The sequence below is a fragment of the Geotrypetes seraphini genome, chromosome 6 (assembly GCF_902459505.1).
Source record: "Geotrypetes seraphini chromosome 6, aGeoSer1.1, whole genome shotgun sequence".
NCBI lineage: Eukaryota > Metazoa > Chordata > Amphibia > Gymnophiona > Dermophiidae > Geotrypetes > Geotrypetes seraphini.
Window position 1 is genome coordinate 56880157 of NC_047089.1, and position 19766 is coordinate 56899922.

A 19766-nucleotide genomic window follows, 5' to 3' on the forward strand; every position below is an offset into this window, starting at 1 on the left:
ACTTTCCTATCGACTTTTACACTGGCTACCGATGGAGGCACGTGTGAAATTCAAGTTTGGTTGTTTTTGCTTCAAGGTACTCCATGGCTTAGCCCCTAAATACATAACAGACCTTTTCTCTTTCTCAACCAACAGACACAAGCGAAGCTCACACCTGAACTTCGTTTCTCCACGGTTAAAGGTTGTAAATTTAAAAATCATCGTCAACATCTTCTCGCACATCAAGCAGCATTATGGGGTAAAGACCTTGAACAACTGCTTGTGCCTACTACCTATGGAGAATTTAGGAAACGCCTGAAAACACATCTATTCCTGAAATACTTAGGAAACCAACCTATTCAATCTTAGTCCTTAACAACCGAGCGCAAGAACGACCTGTCGCTAAATCTGTACTTTGCTTATTCACTCAGCCTGTAACGTTTCTAATCATTGTAAACCACATAGAACTTCACGGTCCTGCGGTATATAAACTGTTATTATTATTATATGTCATGTCTCCTTCAATCCTTAGTGGCACACCCGGAATCTCACCGAGGCACACAATTTGTGATTCACCGCACTTATTAGGCATGAGCTCTTACTGCCTACATAACATTAATTTGCACCGTTAATGCTGGAAACTGACTATTTTTGGGTCGCAGAAACAAATGGCCCTAGAGCGTGGGAAAGTCCTGTATAAGGGTGAACTAAGGCCACATCTTTGTAAAAGGACCCATAATAAAGTTCAGTAGTTCAATTCAATTATATGACTTTACAATATTTATTTCATGGGAATGCTATTTTTTTTCTACACTGAAATAGCATTGCCCTTAATATCAATGCCCTTAGGAAAAAGGAGGATCTGATATTACTATTGTTCTCAAGCGTTATTAAAGGACTTTTTTTTTTGCCCCCTCTGTTTTGTATGGAAAAGCCCTTAACCATTTTTCCCCACTTAGATTTGTCATATAAACTCCATTTTCTGTTACAAGCTTCCGAGTATTAAGAGGTTTTGCTATGGTATTTATTTCTAGTAAACCCGGGCCAACACAAGAGGGCGGAATCATCTCAACCCCTTTACTTTTCCAGTGCACACTTGTCAAACTCCAAAAGGATCGCTTAGAATGCAATTCATTAACCCTCGAGGTTTTTACCCGTTTCCTCCCTGTGCACGTTTTAAACAGGTTTTGCCTTTTAGCCTCCGCTTTCAACAGGTTGTCTTACCCCCCCCCCTCTTCGCTACCTTGAGACAAAACCGGAAAACGAGTCTAAAGGGCTGCAGGTCCCAGGAACCAGAACGCTTTCAGATCCCGCAAGATTTCCATAGCCCCAGGGCGCCTTTTCTCTCCACGTGCATTATGTCCAATCAACTTTCCTTTACACAAGTGCAGAGGCTTTGGAGAAATAAATGGCATCGTTTTTGATCCCGCCACTAAATACTGTATTTAGGAGTTTAATTTCCCGAGCAGCCTGGTTTTCTTGACATTCTCCTATCTAAACTTGCCAAAGTTGTGAGATTGTGCACGCAGTCGCCTCCAACCGTCTTCTCCCCCTCCCCAGTCGCGTTCTGCAAAATCACCTCTGGCAAACAACCTGTTGCAAGCTCTCTCTCGCCCCCTCCCCTTCCACTTGCTTCTCGGGAAAACTGACTTGCGCCCCTGCCCAGTCACCAGAGCCGCCAGCGCTCCCCGAGCCGCCCCTGAAACCAATCGGCGTCTCAGGTGGGCGGGATTTCCCTCTCCCCCCCCTCCAATCATCCCCCCTGGAACCTTGCAGTTAATAGCCAGAGAGCCCGGCGCAGGGATCCCGCGGGACAGAGAACCTTCCCTGGGGACTTTTCAGTTCTTTCAGCTGCGCGCCCGGGCGCTGGGAGCATGCACCGCCTATGGCACCGCGGGACTCTGCCGCCACCCCGGACCCGAGCGGCTTCTGTCAAAGTGCAGCGGCGGCAGCTGCTTCCACTCCTGCTGGGGACTTGGCTGGCAGTGGCAGCGGGCGGGGTGGGGTCGCAGGAAGGGCGCCTGGACAGTGTCGCCTTGTCGTACGGCCCCGTGGAGGAGGCTGTGCGGGTGGCTGACAGCGGGATTCGAGTGCCTTTGGGGAGATCGGTTTTCTTGGACCCGATCCGCGACCTGATGATTCACGTGCAGCCCGGGGATAGGTGTCATATCGCGGTGCTGGATAAAGAGCCCCTTTCTCAGAGACCCGGTCGATTGACTCCAAGCAAGTTTCCGTGTGACTTCGGACCCCAAGAGGTGAAGTATTCGCATCTGGGGTCCCGCAGCCCTTCTAGAGACCGAGTGAATTTGCAGCTCAGGTATGACAATCAGACCAATACTGTGATCATCCCTTTCACGATGGAGGTGGAGGTGATGTTTACCCAGCTGGAGATTGTAACTCGAAATATGCCCCTTACTGTAGATAAACTATTGGGCTTTAGTAACCCTGTCGACAAGAAGACCCTTGAATTTACTTTTGACAAAGCTTCCGAGGTGTGTAAAGTTGCCAGCTTGGTAGGACTTGGAGGACTGCCCAGATATGGGAACCTGATAAATCTTGTTAAGGGAACTCAAATGATGGACTGTGAAGAATTTCTTAAACTAGAGGTGCGCTATCAGCACACAGCCAGCACCAAGTCACCTAACAGGGACTTCCTCCCCATGGTGGTGGAGCTCCGTGACCCGGAGGGCAGTTTGCTCAAGCAGGAGTATTTTCAGATCCTGATCAGGATTCGGGAGGGGCTAGAGAATCTTCCTCCCAAGCCAAGTTTTATTTCTTTGATGATGATGGAGGTGGACCAGTTTGTCATGACAGCTATTACCCCAGACATGCTGGCTGCCGAGGACTCCGAGTCGGATGCAGATGACCTAATATTCAACATCACTTCATCCTTTGGTCCCCAGCATGGTTACATTGTCAGCACAGATGATCAAAATCTACCTCTCACATCCTTCTATCAGCGGGACCTGCGTGAATTGAAGATTGCTTACAAGCCACCCTCGACTGACTCGGATGTGGAGCGGATCCTAGAGATAGAGTTGGAGGTTGTAGACACAGAGGGTGCAACCTCAGATCCTTTTGCCTTCATGATTGTCGTAAAGCCCATGAATACACTAGCTCCTGTGGTGACTCGAAACACAGGACAGTTGCTGTATGAAGGCCAGTCTCGAGCTCTTTCTAGCTCCCATAACTTGGAGATAAGTGATGAGGACAATCTGGAGTCTGTAAAAGTGACGGTGTTGGACGGGCTGAGACATGGACACCTGACAGTTCTAGGTGCCCCCAACAGGAAATACTTCACTGCCTCAGATTTGGACTCTGGGCAAGTCATCTACCAGCATGATGGCAGTAACACCTACAGTGACAACATCATCTTCCGCATGGATGATGGTCGCCATGAGGTGGAATTCCTCTTCCCCATCACTGTGGTGCCCACTGATGATGAGCCTCCTATCCTCAATGCTAACACAGGCCTTTTACTATCAGAGAAGGAGATGGCACCCATCACCCCTTTTGCCCTTAGCGCCACTGACATTGACTCGGAGGATTCCACCATCAAATTCACTCTTGAGATGCCTTTGTCCACTATTGGGGAGGTGGTGTTGCGCCAGCAGGGAGCTCCTGATGACCCTTCTACTTGGCACTATGTGGAAAAGCAAGATTCATATGAGAAAGTTGTTACTGAATGGTTCCAACAGGATATCCTAGATGGCAAACTGTTTTACAGACATGTTGGGCCCCATAGCACCGCAACAGTCACGGATCACCTGATATTCAGGGTTCAGGATGACAACGATCCTCCCAACCAATCAGGAGAGCACACACTGATCATCAAAATCAACCCCATTGACGATCTCCCACCTGAGCTGTACCCAGACAGTACATTAAAAATGGTGGTACAGGAGTATCAAGTGACCTATTTTAGAAAGAAGTTTCTTCGTTATGCGGATTTGGACTCAGATGACAGAGACCTAAAATACACGATCGTCAAACCTCCAACAGACACAGATGAAAATAATCCTGTAGCAATGGGCTCCATTGTACTGACTGAAAATCACAATATTATAATCAATGAATTCACCCAGGCTCAGGTCAACCACCACAAAATCTCTTACAAACCCCCTGACCTAGACCTGGGAATCACAGCTCGCATAGTGCAGTTTCAGTACACAGTGGAGGACACCGCCGGAAACGCAGCGGAGGGCACTTTCACTATCTTTCTGCAGCCAGTGGATAACAAACCCCCTCGTATCATCAATACTGGTTTTACAGTGTTTGAAAGAGGGACTCATATCATCACGGAAAAGGAATTGGACGCAACCGATGCAGACACTGACAGAAACCAGATATCTTTTACACTTACCAAGCCCCCAGAGCATGGGCAGCTGCAATATTCCTCTTATGTCATGTCTGTAGGTGAAGCATTCGATTTAAATGACATTTCTAATGGGAGGATAGCTTATGTCCACAATGGAGATGAGTCCATTAATGATTTTTGTACTTTGGATGTCAGTGATGGCGTGCATGTTGTTACTATAATCATTAAAATTACAGTTCGCCTTTTAGACGATGAAATGCCCACTATCATGCTACCTGCAGGTACCATTGGCTCCTATTTAGATGTCTTAGAAAACAGTTATGCTGAAATTACCCCTGCCGTCATCCAGGGTACAGATGAAGACACAGATGACCTCATGTTGACTTTTATTGTAGAGGATCCCCCTTTGTATGGAGACATTCATGTAAATGGGATTGCTGCTGAGCGGTTTACACAGAGGGATATTATTGAGGGAGCTGTGGTTTATGTTCACACCGGTGGGGAACTAGGCCTCTATAAGAAAGAAGACTCATTTAATCTAAGCCTCTCGGATATGTCTGAGGAATGGACTGTTGGAGGTAACACAATTCAAGGTGTTCAGGTCCATGTTACAATTCTTCCAGTTGATAACAAGGCCCCAGGTGTCACAGTGGGGGAACAATTTACTGTGATTGAAGGTGATAAAAATCTTATTACGCCTTCACATTTAGTTGCTAAAGATATGGACACTCCTAACGATGACATACTTTGCACTATTATAGGCCAACCTACCTCTGGTTATTTAGAAAACATTTCTCCTGCTCCAGGATCTGAGAAATCCAGAGCAGGTACAGCTATAAGTGCATTTACTTTGAAAGATCTCAGATTGGGACATATTTATTATGTACAGAGTATTCATAAGGGCGTGGAGCCTGTAGAAGACAGGTTTAATTTTCGCTGCTCTGATGGCATCAATTTTTCACAGAGACATTTCTTTCCTATAGTTATTATTCCAGCCAATGATGAAAAACCTGAAATCTTTATGAGAGAATTTGTCGTCATGGAAGGCATGAGCCTGGTAATTGATACCCCCATCCTTAATGCAGCAGATGGAGACATTCCTGCTGATGATTTGACTTTTATTATTACCAAGCCTCCTAAGCATGGGCAGATAGTGAACCAGTTGACCAATGGCACAGTGCTAGTGGAGAGCTTCAGCTTGGATCAGATTAAGGAAAGCTCCAGCATCATCTATGAACATGATGATTCTGAAACAAAGGAGGACAGTTTTGAGGTGAAGCTCTCTGATGGCAAATACACAGTTGAGAAACAAATACTTGTTATGGTCATCCCTGCAGATGATGAGACTCCAAGAATGACCATCAATGATGGACTAGAAATTGACATGGGAGAAACCAAACACATTTCGAGCAGAATATTAAAGGCTACTGATTTAGATTCTGATGATAAAACATTGACTTACGTTATCCGTTATGGTCCAGGACAAGGTCTGCTGCAGAGGAAAAAACTTACAGGTGGAGTTGAGAACATTACATTGGGAATGAACTTTACACAGGATGAAGTAGACAAGGATGTAATCCAATATGTACACTTTGGGCAAGAAGGTATTCGAGATCTCATTAAATTTGACGTGACAGATGGTATCAATCCTCTTATTGATCGATATTTCTATGTAACAGTTGGCAGTATTGACATAGTCTACCCAGATGTAATCAGCAAAGGAGTATCCTTAAAAGAAGGTGGAAAGGTAACTCTTACCACTGACTTATTGAGTACCAGTGACCTAAACAGCCCTGATGAACACTTGGTTTTCAGCATCACCAGAGCTCCTGTTCGGGGTCATCTAGAGTGCACAGATCAACCTGGGGTGTCCATCTCATCTTTCACCCAGCTTCAGTTAGCAGGTAACAAAATCTTCTACATTCACACATCAGATGATGAGGTGAAAATGGACAGTTTTGAGTTTGAAGTCACGGATGGCTACAACCCTGTTTTTCGCACATTCCGAATTTCTATCTCTGATGTAGATAATAAGAAACCAGTGGTGACTGTTCATGATCTCTTTGTAAGTGAGAGTGAGAATAAACTGATTACCCCCTTTGAGCTGACTGTAGAGGACAGAGATACTCCTGATGGGCTGCTAAGATTCATTGTCACCCAAGTGCCTGTTCATGGGAGACTCCTGTTCAACAGCAGCAGAATGCTGACATCCTTCACCAAGCAGGACCTTAATGACAATCTAATTAGCTATAAACATGATGGCACAGAATCTACAGAAGACAGCTTCTCGTTCACAGTCACTGATGGAACCCATACAGATTTCTACGTCTTCCCAAACACAGTGTTTGAAACAAGGAAACCGCAAACGATGAGAATCCAGGTTATAGCCGTGGACAATGGCATACCTCAGGTTGTAGTTAACAAGGGTGCCACCACCTTGCGCATGTTGGCTACTGGTCATCTGGGGTTTCTTATCAGCAGCAAAGCACTGAAAGCAGAGGACAGGGACAGTGTGTACAATTCTCTGCGCTTCCGAATCGTAGAGGGGCCTCAGTACGGAATGTTGATCAATCTGGATAAAGGCAATCACAGTATCGACCATTTCACCCAAGGTACAGTACACAGATTTTCACTCTTTTTTTTTTTTTTACCCCTTTTCTCTCTATCTGTATACTTTACTTCTCAAATCATTATTATGTGAGCAACTGATTCACTTTCTACTCACATTTGGAAAAGACAAGTGATATATCTAAATCCAAGTACAGACATCAATAAAAAAAGCCTGTTTTTGAAAAATAAAATAAATATAGGGGTCCTTTTATTAAGCTGCGCTAACCGTTTTAGCACACACTAAATGCTAAAGGCATCCATTATATTCTATGGGTGCGTTAGCCTTTAGTGTGTGCTAAATCGGTTAGCGCGCCTTAATAAAAGGGCACCATAATGAAAATATTGAAAGGAGTACTTGTAGATTCACTGCAACATTTTTTTTTAAATTTTTAATCCTAGGATGTTTCCACTCTTTGGGAAATACAGTGGTACCTCGGTTTGCGAGTGTACCGGTTTGCGAGTGTTTTGCAAAATGAGCAAAACATTTGCAAAATCGGCGCCTCGGAAACCGAGCTTGCCTCGATGTACGAGCGCCTCCCCTCACGATCCGGCACCCCCACACACGATCCGGCACCTCCCCGCTCACGTTGCCCCCCCCCCCCGCCGCGATCCGACGTCCTTCCCGTACCCATCACCCACCCGAACACATCACTTACCCTCATCTGGCACCTGGCACCAACGCACAGGACATGCCGGTGCCGGTGCCCGAAGATCTGTCCTCCTGTTCCTTGCTCTCTCCGAGATTCTCGAGATGAATCTCGGAGAGAGCAGGAACTAAGGCCTTGAGCATGCGCAGATGCTCAAGGCCCAGCGAACAGGAGGACAGATCTTCGGGCACCGGCACCAGCATGTCATGTGCATTGGTGCCGGTACTGGGTGTCAGATGGGTGGTAAGTGATGTGTTCGGGTGGGTGTTGGGTACGGGGAGGATGTCGGATCGCGGCGGGGGGGGGGATTCCAGATCGCGGGGGGGATGGCAGATCACTCAGGGGGGGCCTTCGTGAGTGGGGGGGAGTAATGCCGGTTCTAGGGGGGGGTAGAGCAGTGCCACTGGCCTCGGGGGGGGGGGGGGGGGGGGAACAAATCAAGCGAGTTTCCCTTACTTTCTATGGGGAAACTCGCTTTGATATGAGTAATTTGGTTTACGAGCATGCTTCTGGAACGGATTATGCTCGTAAACCAAGGTACCACTGTATTGAGAATGCATGGCAGATCAAAAACTTCCAATTGGCCCATTTTTCAAGTGACTGTCGAAGCTGGAAAGTAACTGACAGAGGGTGACCCGTCAAATGAGCACAGGACAATTACGCTCCGACTAAAGCGCCCCAACAATTGCGTACAGGGACAAGTGCGCGAAGGACAATTGTGGCGGTGGATACTTTTTTGTCTTTTTGAGGGTTACAAAATAACCCTCTTTTTTGAGGAGGGACCCCCCACTACACTTTAAAAATTCACTTGCTATCTAGTGTTAGGGTAAGGTTTATATCATGATTATGGGAATCCTAATCATGATATAAACCATACCCTAACACGAAAGCCCTGATTTGCTGACACTCCTCAGGCCCCGTCCCTTGGGAGGGGCTCAGGCGCCTCAAGCTCCTCCCAAGGGATGGGGCCTGAGGATTCATCCTGCGCCCACTTGTCCCTGCGCGCAATTGTCAGGGCGCTTTTGTCGGAGCGCAATTGTCCTGCGTTCATTTGTCGGTGTACCATAACAGAGATTAATAGAGGGGAAATTATCCTGTGAAAAACCAAGGATCCTTTTTTTCTTGTTAAATGTTATTTTTATATTTTTTAATACAATATTAAAATTTGAAAAATAATTCTGATAGGAATGCATTAATAAATAAAAAAGTGCAGAACTAGTAGCTGGCTAAGGTAAAAATGTATTTGCTTCCTCTTTGTAAGTGTGAAGATAAAGCTGCTGTTTTCTGTTAGAGACTTTTTCTGCAGTTACACCTCATTTGTTCTGGCAAGCCCAGGCTGGAATCACTTTGTTCCAGCTGTTTTCTGAGCCCAGTCACAGTAAATGAAAGAATAAGGGGAAACCCCAGTACAGTACACAGCTTGCAGGTCACTTTGTTTTCTGCTGACAAAAAACCATTTTAGCACCATTTAGCATTTTTCACAGTTTTCTAGACTCGGATATATCCAACTTTGGAAATACTGTGCTCTTACCTCTTTATAAATTACACAGTGGAACTTTGCTTCATAGCAATAGAGGCAGTTTTGAAATATTATTCATTGCCATGCAGTTTTCTGAAGTATGTATGTTTTGAGATTGCTTGGCTCTGTTTCTGTCACAGCTGGTTATTTTTCCTACCAATTAATCAGATTTATAAAAAAAAACAATTTGTAATATTTTATCTAAACTCCTCCCCTCTCTGTCACAGCTGGTTATTTTTCCTACCAATTAATCAGATTTATAAAAAAAAAACAATTTGTAATATTTTATCTAACCTCCTCCCCTCCCTCTTGATCCTATAATCCAGGGGTCTCAAAGTCCCTCCTCGAGGGCCGCAATCTAGTCGGGTTTTCATGATTTCCCCAATGAATATGCATGAGATCTATTGACATACAATGAAAGCAGTGCATGAAAATAGATCTCAAGCATATTCATTGGGGAAATCTTGAAAACCCAACTGGATTGCAGCCCTCGAGGAGGGACTTCGAGACCCCTGCTATAATCTGTGTTACCAGGGCTATAGCAAGTTGCTGATACAGATGGTTTAGAAAAGAAATGAAGCCAGAAATGAGTTATTTCTGATAGCAGGAAAGCATATCTGCTAATAACCCCTTTTGGTTATGCAATTCACATGAGTTTAATAGCTCAAAGGATTGTAGCTATCTAATCAGCCAGCTTGATCCCTCTGGGTGAAAATTCTACTTTCTGAACTCTCAGCTAGGCAGGTACAGTAGCTGGGTACATTTAGCCACTCTAATTGTGTGTGTTCTAGCATTGTTTGATTGAGGGGTAGAAATTGGGGGGGATTGTCAAGCCTGTATTATTTGCCCTTAATGCGACTTAAAGGGCACTAACATAGGTTGTCTTGCCTAGCACAACATTAGTTAAGTTACTGCGGAGCATGTAGTAATGAGATGCAAAACATGCAGATGCATGTCAGGCAGCTCAGTACTATTTAAATATTCTACCACGGTTTGTGGTATGTAATGGGTACATGCTGCAATCTGCAGTATAGCTGGCAAAATAATCACAGCTAGAAACTGGGTTATTTTAGCACTCATGAGTGTTGGGTTGCCAAGTCATGCCTGATGCTCTCACACCTGGACCTGGCTAAACAATAGTTGATGTAGCCCCCCTTCCCCCCCAAAAAAAATCCAGACTGCCCCAACTTGACTAGGGCCCCTCCTTGGACCTACAATACTTGATACATTGGTGGGTCTGGGCAGAGCTGATGTCCAGTCATTCCTACCCTTGCAGTCATTATAATCCAATATGGCATTGGTGAGCTCTAGTGATAGTCTTGCAGTACTATCACCACATTGTTCCATATAAGAGCAGTGTGCCGTTATACAGAAAGATGAACCCTAATGGTAGTACCATGAGACTACCACTATGGGGTGCCAACACCATGGATTAGATGTACAAGGTAGTAAGTAGTTCCCACAGGACTTGAAAAACTGAAGGTGGACAAAGCGATGGGACCAGACGGGATCCATCCCAGGATACTAAGGGAGCTCAGAGAGGTTCTGGCGAGTCCTATTAAAGACTTGTTCAACAAATCTCTGGAGATGGGAGTGATTCCTGGGGATTGGAGGAGAGCGGATGTGGTCCCTATTCATAAAAGTGGTCACAGGGATGAAGCAGGAAACTACAGGCCGGTGAGCCTCACTTCAGTTGTTGGAAAAATAATGGAAGTGTTGCTGAAAGAAAGGATAGTGTATTTCCTTGAATCTAATGGGTTACAGGATCCGAGGCAACATGGCTTTACAAAAGGTAAATCGTGCCAAACGAACCTGATTGAATTTTTTGATTGGGTAACCAGAGAGCTGGATCGAGGACATATGCTAGATGTAATTTACTTGGATTTCAGCAAAGCCTTTGATACAGTTCCTCATAGGAGGCTGTTGAACAAACTTGAAGGGCTGAAGTTAGGACCCAAAGTGGTGAACTGGGTCAGAAACTGGCTGTCGGACAGACGCCAGAGGGTGGTGGTTAATGGAAGTCGCTCGAAGGAAGGAAAGGTGACTAGTGGAGTCCCTCAGGGTTCGGTGTTGGGGCCAATCCTGTTCAATATGTATGTAAGTGACATTGCTGAAGGGTTAGAAGGAAAAGTGTGCCTTTTTGCAGATGATACCAAGATTTGTAACAGAGTAGACACCGAAGAGGGAGTGGAGAATATGAAAAAGGATCTGCAAAAGTTAGAGGAATGGTCTAATGCCTGGCAACTAAAATTCAAAGCAAAGAAATGCAGAGTAATGCATTTGGGGATTAATAATAGGAAGGAACCGTATATGCTGGGAGGAGAGAAGCTGATATGCACGGACGGGGAGAGGGACTTTGGGGTGATAGTGTCCGAAGATCTAAAGGCGAAAAAACAGTGTGACAAGGCAGTGGCTGCTGCCAGAAGGATTCTGGGCTGTATAAAGAGAGGCGTAGTCAGTAGAAGGAAGAAGGTGTTGATACCCCTGTACAGGTCATTGGTGAGGCCCCACTTGGAGTATTGTGTTCAGTTTTGGAGACCGTATCTGGCAAAAGACGTAAGAAGACTTGAGGCGGTCCAGAGGAGGGCGACAAAAATGATAGGAGGCTTGCGCCAGAAGACGTATGAGGAGAGACTGGAAGCCCTGAATATGTATACCCTAGAGGAAAGGAGAGACAGGGGAGATATGATTCAGACGTTCAAATACTTAAAGGGTATTAACGTAGAACAAAATCTTTTCCAGAGAAAGGAAAATGGTAAAACCAGAGGACATAATTTGAGGTTGAGGGGTGGTAGATTCAGGGGCAATGTTAGGAAATTCTACTTTACGGAGAGGGTGGTGGATGCCTGGAATGCGCTCCCGAGAGAGGTGGTGGAGAGTAAAACTGTGACTGAGTTCAAAGAAGTGTGGGATGAACACAGAAGATTTAGAATCAGAAAATAATATTAAATATTGAACTAAGGCCAGTTACTGGGCAGACTTGAACGGTCTGTGTCTGTGTATGGCCGTTTGGTGGAGGATGGGCAGGGGAGGGCTTCAATGGCTGGGAGGGTGTAGATGGGCTGGAGTAAGTCTTAACAGAGATTTCGGCAGGTGGAACCCAAGCATAGTACCGGGTAAAGCTTTGGATTCTTGTCCAGAAATAGCTAAGAAGAAAAAAAAAAAAAAAAATTTAAATTGAATCAGGTTGGGCAGACTGGATGGACCATTCGGTTCTTTATCTGCCGTCATCTACTATGTTACTATGTTAGGACAGCAACCTGCAGTACAGAGATACTGCAATTTGGTGACCCCCGTGGTAAATCAGGGTGCAGTAAAAGCATGCTTTTTACTACACTTTGATAACTTTCCTCCTTATCTGATTAACTTCAGTGATTTTTCTCTCTGAACACAGCCAGTATGTTATAAATATGTAAATCTGATTTAAATTTAAGCGGCTATAACCTAGCCAGCTAGGATGTAGTTGAAAATTATCCTAACATAGTGAAAACTTACCCTACTGCTGTAGCCACTCGTCTGAAGGCTGATCCTCAGCCTTTTACTGAATACAGTAGTAGAATCACATTATGGATAAACATTGCAGTTTGAAAGATTAGTTTAAATTTGTGGTTCCACAAAATGAGGATTGCCTGTTCCATTTATTGATGCTATAAAACAATACTTTTTTGAGGGATTTTTAGACTGAAATGATTACTTTATGAGCAAGTCACGATCCCTACTCATGTCAAAGTTAAAGCACTACTTTCATTCATCATTCAGACTCATGGGGTGGACCTAGCAGGTGCAAATGCCTCTCTGACTGCCTGCTGTTTAAAAATAGCTATTTATTCTAGTAAAGATGATTTAGTGAAAATTGGCTTTTCAGCTCCACACAGACCTTCCATAGCATGCATATATTTAGTCAGACCATGTGTAATTTGGGAGAAGATATAGCACATGGGTGAATCCTTTCATTAAGGTAGTTAATATATTCCAGTGAAGAGATAAAATAGATACATGTTTTGCCCCCTTTTGGCCACTTGCATTAATTGCTGGATGCTTTCATTTAGGGCAGTGGTCTCAAACTCAAACCCTTTGCAGGGCCACATTTTGGATTTGTAGGTACTTGGAGGACTGCAAAAAAAATAGTTAGGGGTCCTTTTACTAAGGCCCGTTAGCCGATTTAGAATGCGCTAAATGCTAACATGTCCATTAGAGATTCTATGGACGCGTTAGCGTTTAGCGTGCGCTGATATATAGCAGGTGCTAAATCGGCTAGCATGCCTTAGTGAAAGGACCCCTAACTATTTTTTCTGCGGTCCTCCAAATCCAAAATGTGGATTATCAGAAGCAATTAAGGAAAGATTATCAGAAGTAATTAAGGAAAGATTTATAAATGAAATTTTTCCTTAATTGCTTCTGATAATTTCAGCTATACACAGCTGAAAGCCGTGCAACATGCGGAAAGTGAAAAAGTATCAACAGCTCTCACCTCCTCCAGCACCGGACACACGCACAAGCTGCGCTGCCTTCAACCATTGCTCCAAGCTGCACATTCTGGAACGTTGCCCGCCTCAGTGCTGTAACCTCACGCAAGTGCTTTCCTGTGTCTGCACGTGATTGGACTCCACCTCCATAATCGCGTTCAGACGCAGAAAAGCACTTGTGTGAGGTTACAGCGACCGCTGGACACTTGTGGAGTGGACAACGAGGGCCTCAAAATAGTACCTGGTGGGCTGCATGTGGCCCCTGGGCCACGCGTTTGAGACCACTGTTTTAGGGCCCTAAGAGTGCATGGTAGGATCCTAGTCTATAATCTAGTATTGAAGTGCTAACATTTATTTGCTCATCCTTGTCACAGCCACTGAGCACCTAAGTGTAGCAGAGATGTATGTAACAGTATTCTGTAAGTTACATAGGAGTAGATTGTCAGTGGTGCACAGATGTTTAAATATTTGAAAGGTATTAATATAGAAACAAATCTTTTCCAGAGAAGGGGAAATGGCAAAACTAGAGGGCATGAATTGAAATTGAGGGATAAGTAGACTTAGGAGTAATTTTAGGAAATTCTTTTTCACAGAGAGGGTGGTGGATGCTTAGAATGCCCTCCTGAGGGAGGTGGTGGAGATGAAAATGGTGACGGAATTCAAAAAAGTGTGGGATGAATACAGAGGATTTCTAGTTAGAAAAATGAATGGGATAAAATGAAGAACTAAGGCCAGTACTGGGCAGACTTGCACGGTCTGTATCCTGTATATGGCAGTTCAGTTTAGGATGGGCTTCAATGGAAACTCCAGTAATTTGGAACACGAGGACATTGCTGGGCAGACTTTTACAGTCTATCCCGCAAATGACAAGATGGTTTGGATAGGTCAGAATGAGCTTCAACTGCAATTCCAGTAGTTGGAACCTAAGGACAGTAAGGTCTATGTCCCAAAAATATAAAAGAAAAATGGATAATTGAATCTTAAATTTATAATGCATGTGACTTTAGGCATTAGGATAATGTGTGGCGGCCATTTTAGAAGGCAATTGCAAGAAGGCAGGAGTGAGAGGGCCATGCTCTTACCATGAAGATCCCCCCCGGACCACTAGGTACTTCAGTAGGCCTGGGGGGGTGGTATTGTGGGGTTGGGAGGAAGATTAAAGGGTCGGGGCCTGGAGAACCGCAGCCACATGTGGCTCGCGAGCTGTAGGTTGCCAACCCCTGACCTAGACCAATGTTCTTCATTGCAAGGCTCGGGAGTCAGTGGTGGCTCCTGGAGACCGCTAGGTTGTCTTTCTGGTTTTTTTTTTTTCTTTTCTGCTACTCTGCCTCCTTACCCAGGCTCAGGATAGAAAGGGGAAAGTGGATAAGGGGAAAGAGCCACATTTTTGAAGGACAAGGCATTTCTCAATAGACAAAAGAGAATGTGTTTGGTATTGCTTATAACCTTGAGGATACCCTCCAATGAAATTTGAAGGTGGGCTGGTAAGAATGATGTTATTGATACATACTGGTCAGCTGTGTTGTGGTTCCGCATGGGAAGATACTTGGTGGCTCTTCTTTAGCTCATTAGAATCCAAAGTGGCCTCCATCTTAAAAATGAATGAAGACTAATGACCTAGACTGCCTAATAGTCAAGCCAGTCCTAGTCATGTATGTTGGGAGGGGATACAGAGAAAACAATCTCCACATAATTACAAATAAAGGCTCATGGTATCAGATCTCAGTCCTGGTTCCAGCTGAGCTAGAAGCCAAATGGAGCAGGTGGAAATTGCTGCTCCCACAGTGGAAGATTTAGGGTAAATATTTAAAACAAACCACACACTCTACTTTGTCTCTGCCTGCATTCAACTACAAGCTTGCCAGAACTGCAGCAAGATTAACAAATAGAAAATGTTGGCTGCAAGATCTGAAGCTGTTCAGGGTCATCGTCCTGGCACAGAGGTTTTTAGAGAATAGAGTTTGGCAAGCCCCAAGTGATTTCCTTTTTCCTAAGATGCTAAAACCTTTACTGTATGTATGCACTTATGTGAAATGAGATTGAATATTGCATTCTGCTCTTTTTAAATGATGTATTCTGTAATTTTGGGATGTTGCTGCTATTTTTACTTGCTTTCTTGGGTTTTATGTATTATTTCTATTTTTGGTTTTAGAGGTTTGCTTTTAATGCTTGTTTGATGATGTTATTTGTTGTTTTGTGTTATGCTGTTTTTGTTTATTTCAAATTGTATTCTTTGTGTGATATGTATGTTGCTTGTTACCAGCAAAACAATGTGGAACCATTATTTGAAGCTATTTGTTGGCTTTTATTACATTGTGTATTGTATTTTAATTTTGCATTAATAAATATCATTGTTTTAACTTCTGGGAGTCCAGGGATTGGTTCCACATTGTTTTGCTGGAAACATTTGTACTGTTGTGGTACCAAGGTCCATTGCTGTGGGAGTTTGGACCGTCCTTGTGGTGTTGACCACCATATAGTGTGTTGTTTGTTGCTTGTTACCCACATAGAAGTGTTGGATATGCGGGTTATAAATTCTTAAATAACTAAACAAAAATAGAATAGGGACAGAGCTTGGGTAGAATAGGGTAGAGCATGAACTGGGTTAGACGTCAACGTCAACATCTCTTGCTTAGAAATTGTTCCTCTTAGTGTCTCTATTTTAGAGTAAGAATTCCTTAAGAATTTTTTTCCTTCTGCTTTAACCTTCTTTCCGTTATAAAAAACAAACCAACCTCATTTTGCCACTAGAAGGAGGCACTTCTAACTAAAATTTTGCTCTCTTCATTCCAGGTAGAGAGACGTTTTGTATGTCTCATCTTGTAAAAAGCACGGAAAATTGCTTGTAAAAAGTACGGAAAATTGCACATGCAAATTTGGGCACATACCTGATTTGTGGGTGCAGTTTAATGGAATAACAAACTAATTAGTGCCAGTAATTGGCATTTTAAGAAGCAATTATTGGTGTAAACTTTGCACGTGAGTCAAAAAAGGGGGCACATAAATTGGTGGGTCATGGACGGATCAGAGGTGTTCCTTTAAGTTAGCCATGTAGTTATAGAATAAGGTCACCCGTGCCTAAATTTAGGCCTGGACATTTGCGCCATGTTTTTGTTGGTGCAAATGGCAGTGCCTGAAGTTAGGCACGGTTCCTGGGCACAAGCGTTATTCTGTAAACCTCACCTAACTTAAAGCACAGTTTATAGAATAGTACTTTTTCTGGAATTGATTTTTTTAAGCACCATATATAGAATTTACCCCTAAGTGACTTGGGGTCCTTTTACTAAGGCGCGCTAACCGATTTAGCGCGCTCTTGATTTAGCATGCACTAAATGCTAAGGCACCCATTATATTCTATGGGCATCTTAGCATTTAGCGCATGCTAATCTTTAGTGTGCACTAAATCAGTTAGCGTGCCTTAGTAAAAGGACCCCTTGTTTATCTATATGAGCTAATAATTGAATTGTGTATGCTAAAAGAAACGCAGGGAAGTACAGCAAGCAAATTTGTCCTTCCACAGTTTAAAATATTGCAAATTCAAGAATCTAAATGCAGAGTTAGCTTAGCGGTGCAGTTTATTTCTGTGTATACAAACTCTACGTTTTGATTTATTCTGTTATGGCAATTCCACGACACTCTTATTAATACGTTTTTGCAGAGCCTCATAATTCTTGACTGGTGGCATGCTGCACTGCCAACACCGAGCTCTTTCTACAGTTGCAGACATTTTCCAGACAGCTGGTAATTTTAGGGTGTTAATAGCTGCAAGAGTTCTGGAGCTATGTTAATGTCAGAGCCCTAGGACTAATTTTAGGGAGCTGCTCTCTGCCCTGATATAAAAATTAGCTTCGGCATAATAGTTGATTCCCATTTGACCCTGTCTTCAGAATTTTCAGCTAACAAATTTAGCAATACCAGCTGACTCCAGATTGCCATCAAACTCAACTTGCTTTGGGGGATAGACATGCATACTGTATATATATATTTTACGTGATCTGACTGTCGCTTTAAGGAGAAACTTTAAATTGATGTAATGCTACCAAACAGAAAATATAGTCAAAAGGTTAAGTGTCATCACACAATAAACATAACAACAAAGAAAAAAAAAGAATTAGTCCCACCCCTTTCCAATCCCGATGAAGCCTGAGATGGAAAATCCATCAATGTATTAAAAAAAACTTTTTGCATTTAGAAAATCTGGACTCTTATGACCCCCCCCCCTCTCCCAATGTTCAATAGCAATCATCCTAATATTTTGGACACCCAATTCAGGTCACTCCCACCTCTTACTCTCCCTCCCCCCACCATTGTGGGATATTTTTATCTAAAGAGATGGAAGCAGAGGTCCTTTTCTGCTTTCACTTTATTTTGTACCTAATTCTATAATCCGTCTAAATCATAGGCACCTAGGAACACGGTGCTTAGCACATGTCATTCGTAAGTTATAGAATCATGCCTAGCGGGGCCTAAACCTTAAGCCACACCCTATTTATGCTAGGGTTCTTGGCCTAAATACTGACGCCTAAGTCCACTTTAGGTGCCTAGATGCCCATGATCTGTTAGGTGCCTACTGAGTATGCGCCTTCCACACATTTAATTTTACGTAAACTAAGCCAGTTATGAATTACTAATTACTCATTATCCATACTGATTAAGTTTTCTTAATAATTAAGTTACGCACCTAGATAGGCTAGGTGTGCCGATCTAGGTGCCTAACTTTGTGCATTTGAAAAAATAGAATCAGGGCCTTTGTATCTACATGTGGCGCACAGTTGAGGTTTTTCTATAACAGTGTCCATGTGGCACCTCTTCTTATCCTATATAATAAAAGTGTGCACATGCGCACTTAGGATTTCGTGTTCCCTGCTGCTGTGGTGTGTGATCCGTGGCCGCCAATCCGGCGGCAGGGAATCTTCTGGCCACTCCCCTCCTCCCGCTCTCACTCACCATGGAAGCCAGGCAAGCTCTCTCCCTGCCCGCGTCCTCAGCAGGGAACACACCTCCCGCCCTAACTTGCCGCCGCCGCTGCTGCTGATCCTCCTGTAAAGAGCAGCCTGCAATGGTGGCCGGCTTTAGCGAACCTTGCAGGCCGCTCTCCACCCTCGGTAGCATGTTCCCTCTGACGCACGGGATTGCATCCGAGGGAACGTGCTACCGAGTTGGAAAGCGGCCTGCGAGGTTCGCTAAAGCCGGCCACCATTGCAGGCTGCTCTTTACAGGAGGATCAGCCACCACGGGGATCGTGAGAGGAGCCGCCGGTACTTTGAAACCTGAAAAAAAACCTTCAGCTGCAGCAGGCCAGCCCGCGGGAAGGGAAGGGGGAGGGGCCGAAAAGAGCAGGACAGCTCACGGTAAGAGAAGGGAATGTGAGGTGGGGGAAAATGCTGCCACTGCTTCAGCAGGGACCTGGAGGGGAAGGGAAATACCGCTGCTACTTCTGCAAAGGAAAGTGGGGGGGGGGGGGGAAATGCTGCTACTACTTCACAGGGATCTGGAGGGGAAGGGAAATATTACTGCTGCTTCTGCAAAGGAAAGTAGGGGGGGAGAGAAGGGAATGGAGGGTGGGGGAAAATGCTGCTACTACTTCACAGGGACCTGGAGGGGAAGGGAAATACCGATGCTGCTTCTGCAAAGGAAAGTGGAGGGGAGAGAGACAGAAAGAAATACAGACAGACAAAGGAGGCCAGGGAGAGAGACAGAGAAATAAAGACAGACAGGGGACCAGAGAGACAGATAGAAAGAAAGACAGATAGACAAAGGGTGCCAGGGAGCGAGAAAGAAAAATAGCAGGAGGGAGAGATACAGAAAGAAAGGAAGAAAGAGACAGGAGCAGGGAGAGAGACATAAAGAAAGAAAGACAGACAGGTATATATTCTAGCACCCGTTAATGTAACGGGCTTAAACACTAGTTTATTTTAATAATTTATATTCCGCATATCCTACAAATCTATGCGGATTACAAATTATTCAAGCATTATTCCCTAACTGTCCTGACGGGCTCCCACTCTATCTAATGTATCTGGGACAATGGGGATTAAGTGATTTGCCCAGAGTCACAAGGAGCAGTGCAGGATTTGAACCCACAACCTTAGGGTGCCAAGGTTGTAGCTCTAACCACTGCCCCACATACTCCCACAGAAGAAAGTAGATATAAGCGCACCTGTAATTTAGATATGAAAACTTATGCCAGCCAAAGAACTTTTGTAAGTGCCTGTGCTCGGATGTCA

The 19766-nt window shown here is 44.2% G+C and overlaps 1 protein-coding gene across 2 annotated transcripts in view; it reads left to right on the plus strand.

Moving 5' to 3' along the window:
* The first annotated feature begins 1773 nt into the window (after positions 1 to 1773).
* The window catches only part of FREM2 (FRAS1 related extracellular matrix 2), a 277418-nt gene continuing 259425 nt past the window's right edge, over positions 1774 to 19766 (plus strand). For both annotated transcript variants that reach the window (XM_033948675.1, XM_033948676.1), the window contains exon 1: positions 1774 to 6909. In XM_033948675.1, coding sequence (XP_033804566.1) covers positions 1854 to 6909 — 5056 coding nt within the window. In that variant the 5' untranslated portion in view covers positions 1774 to 1853. The remainder of the gene's footprint in view (positions 6910 to 19766) is intronic.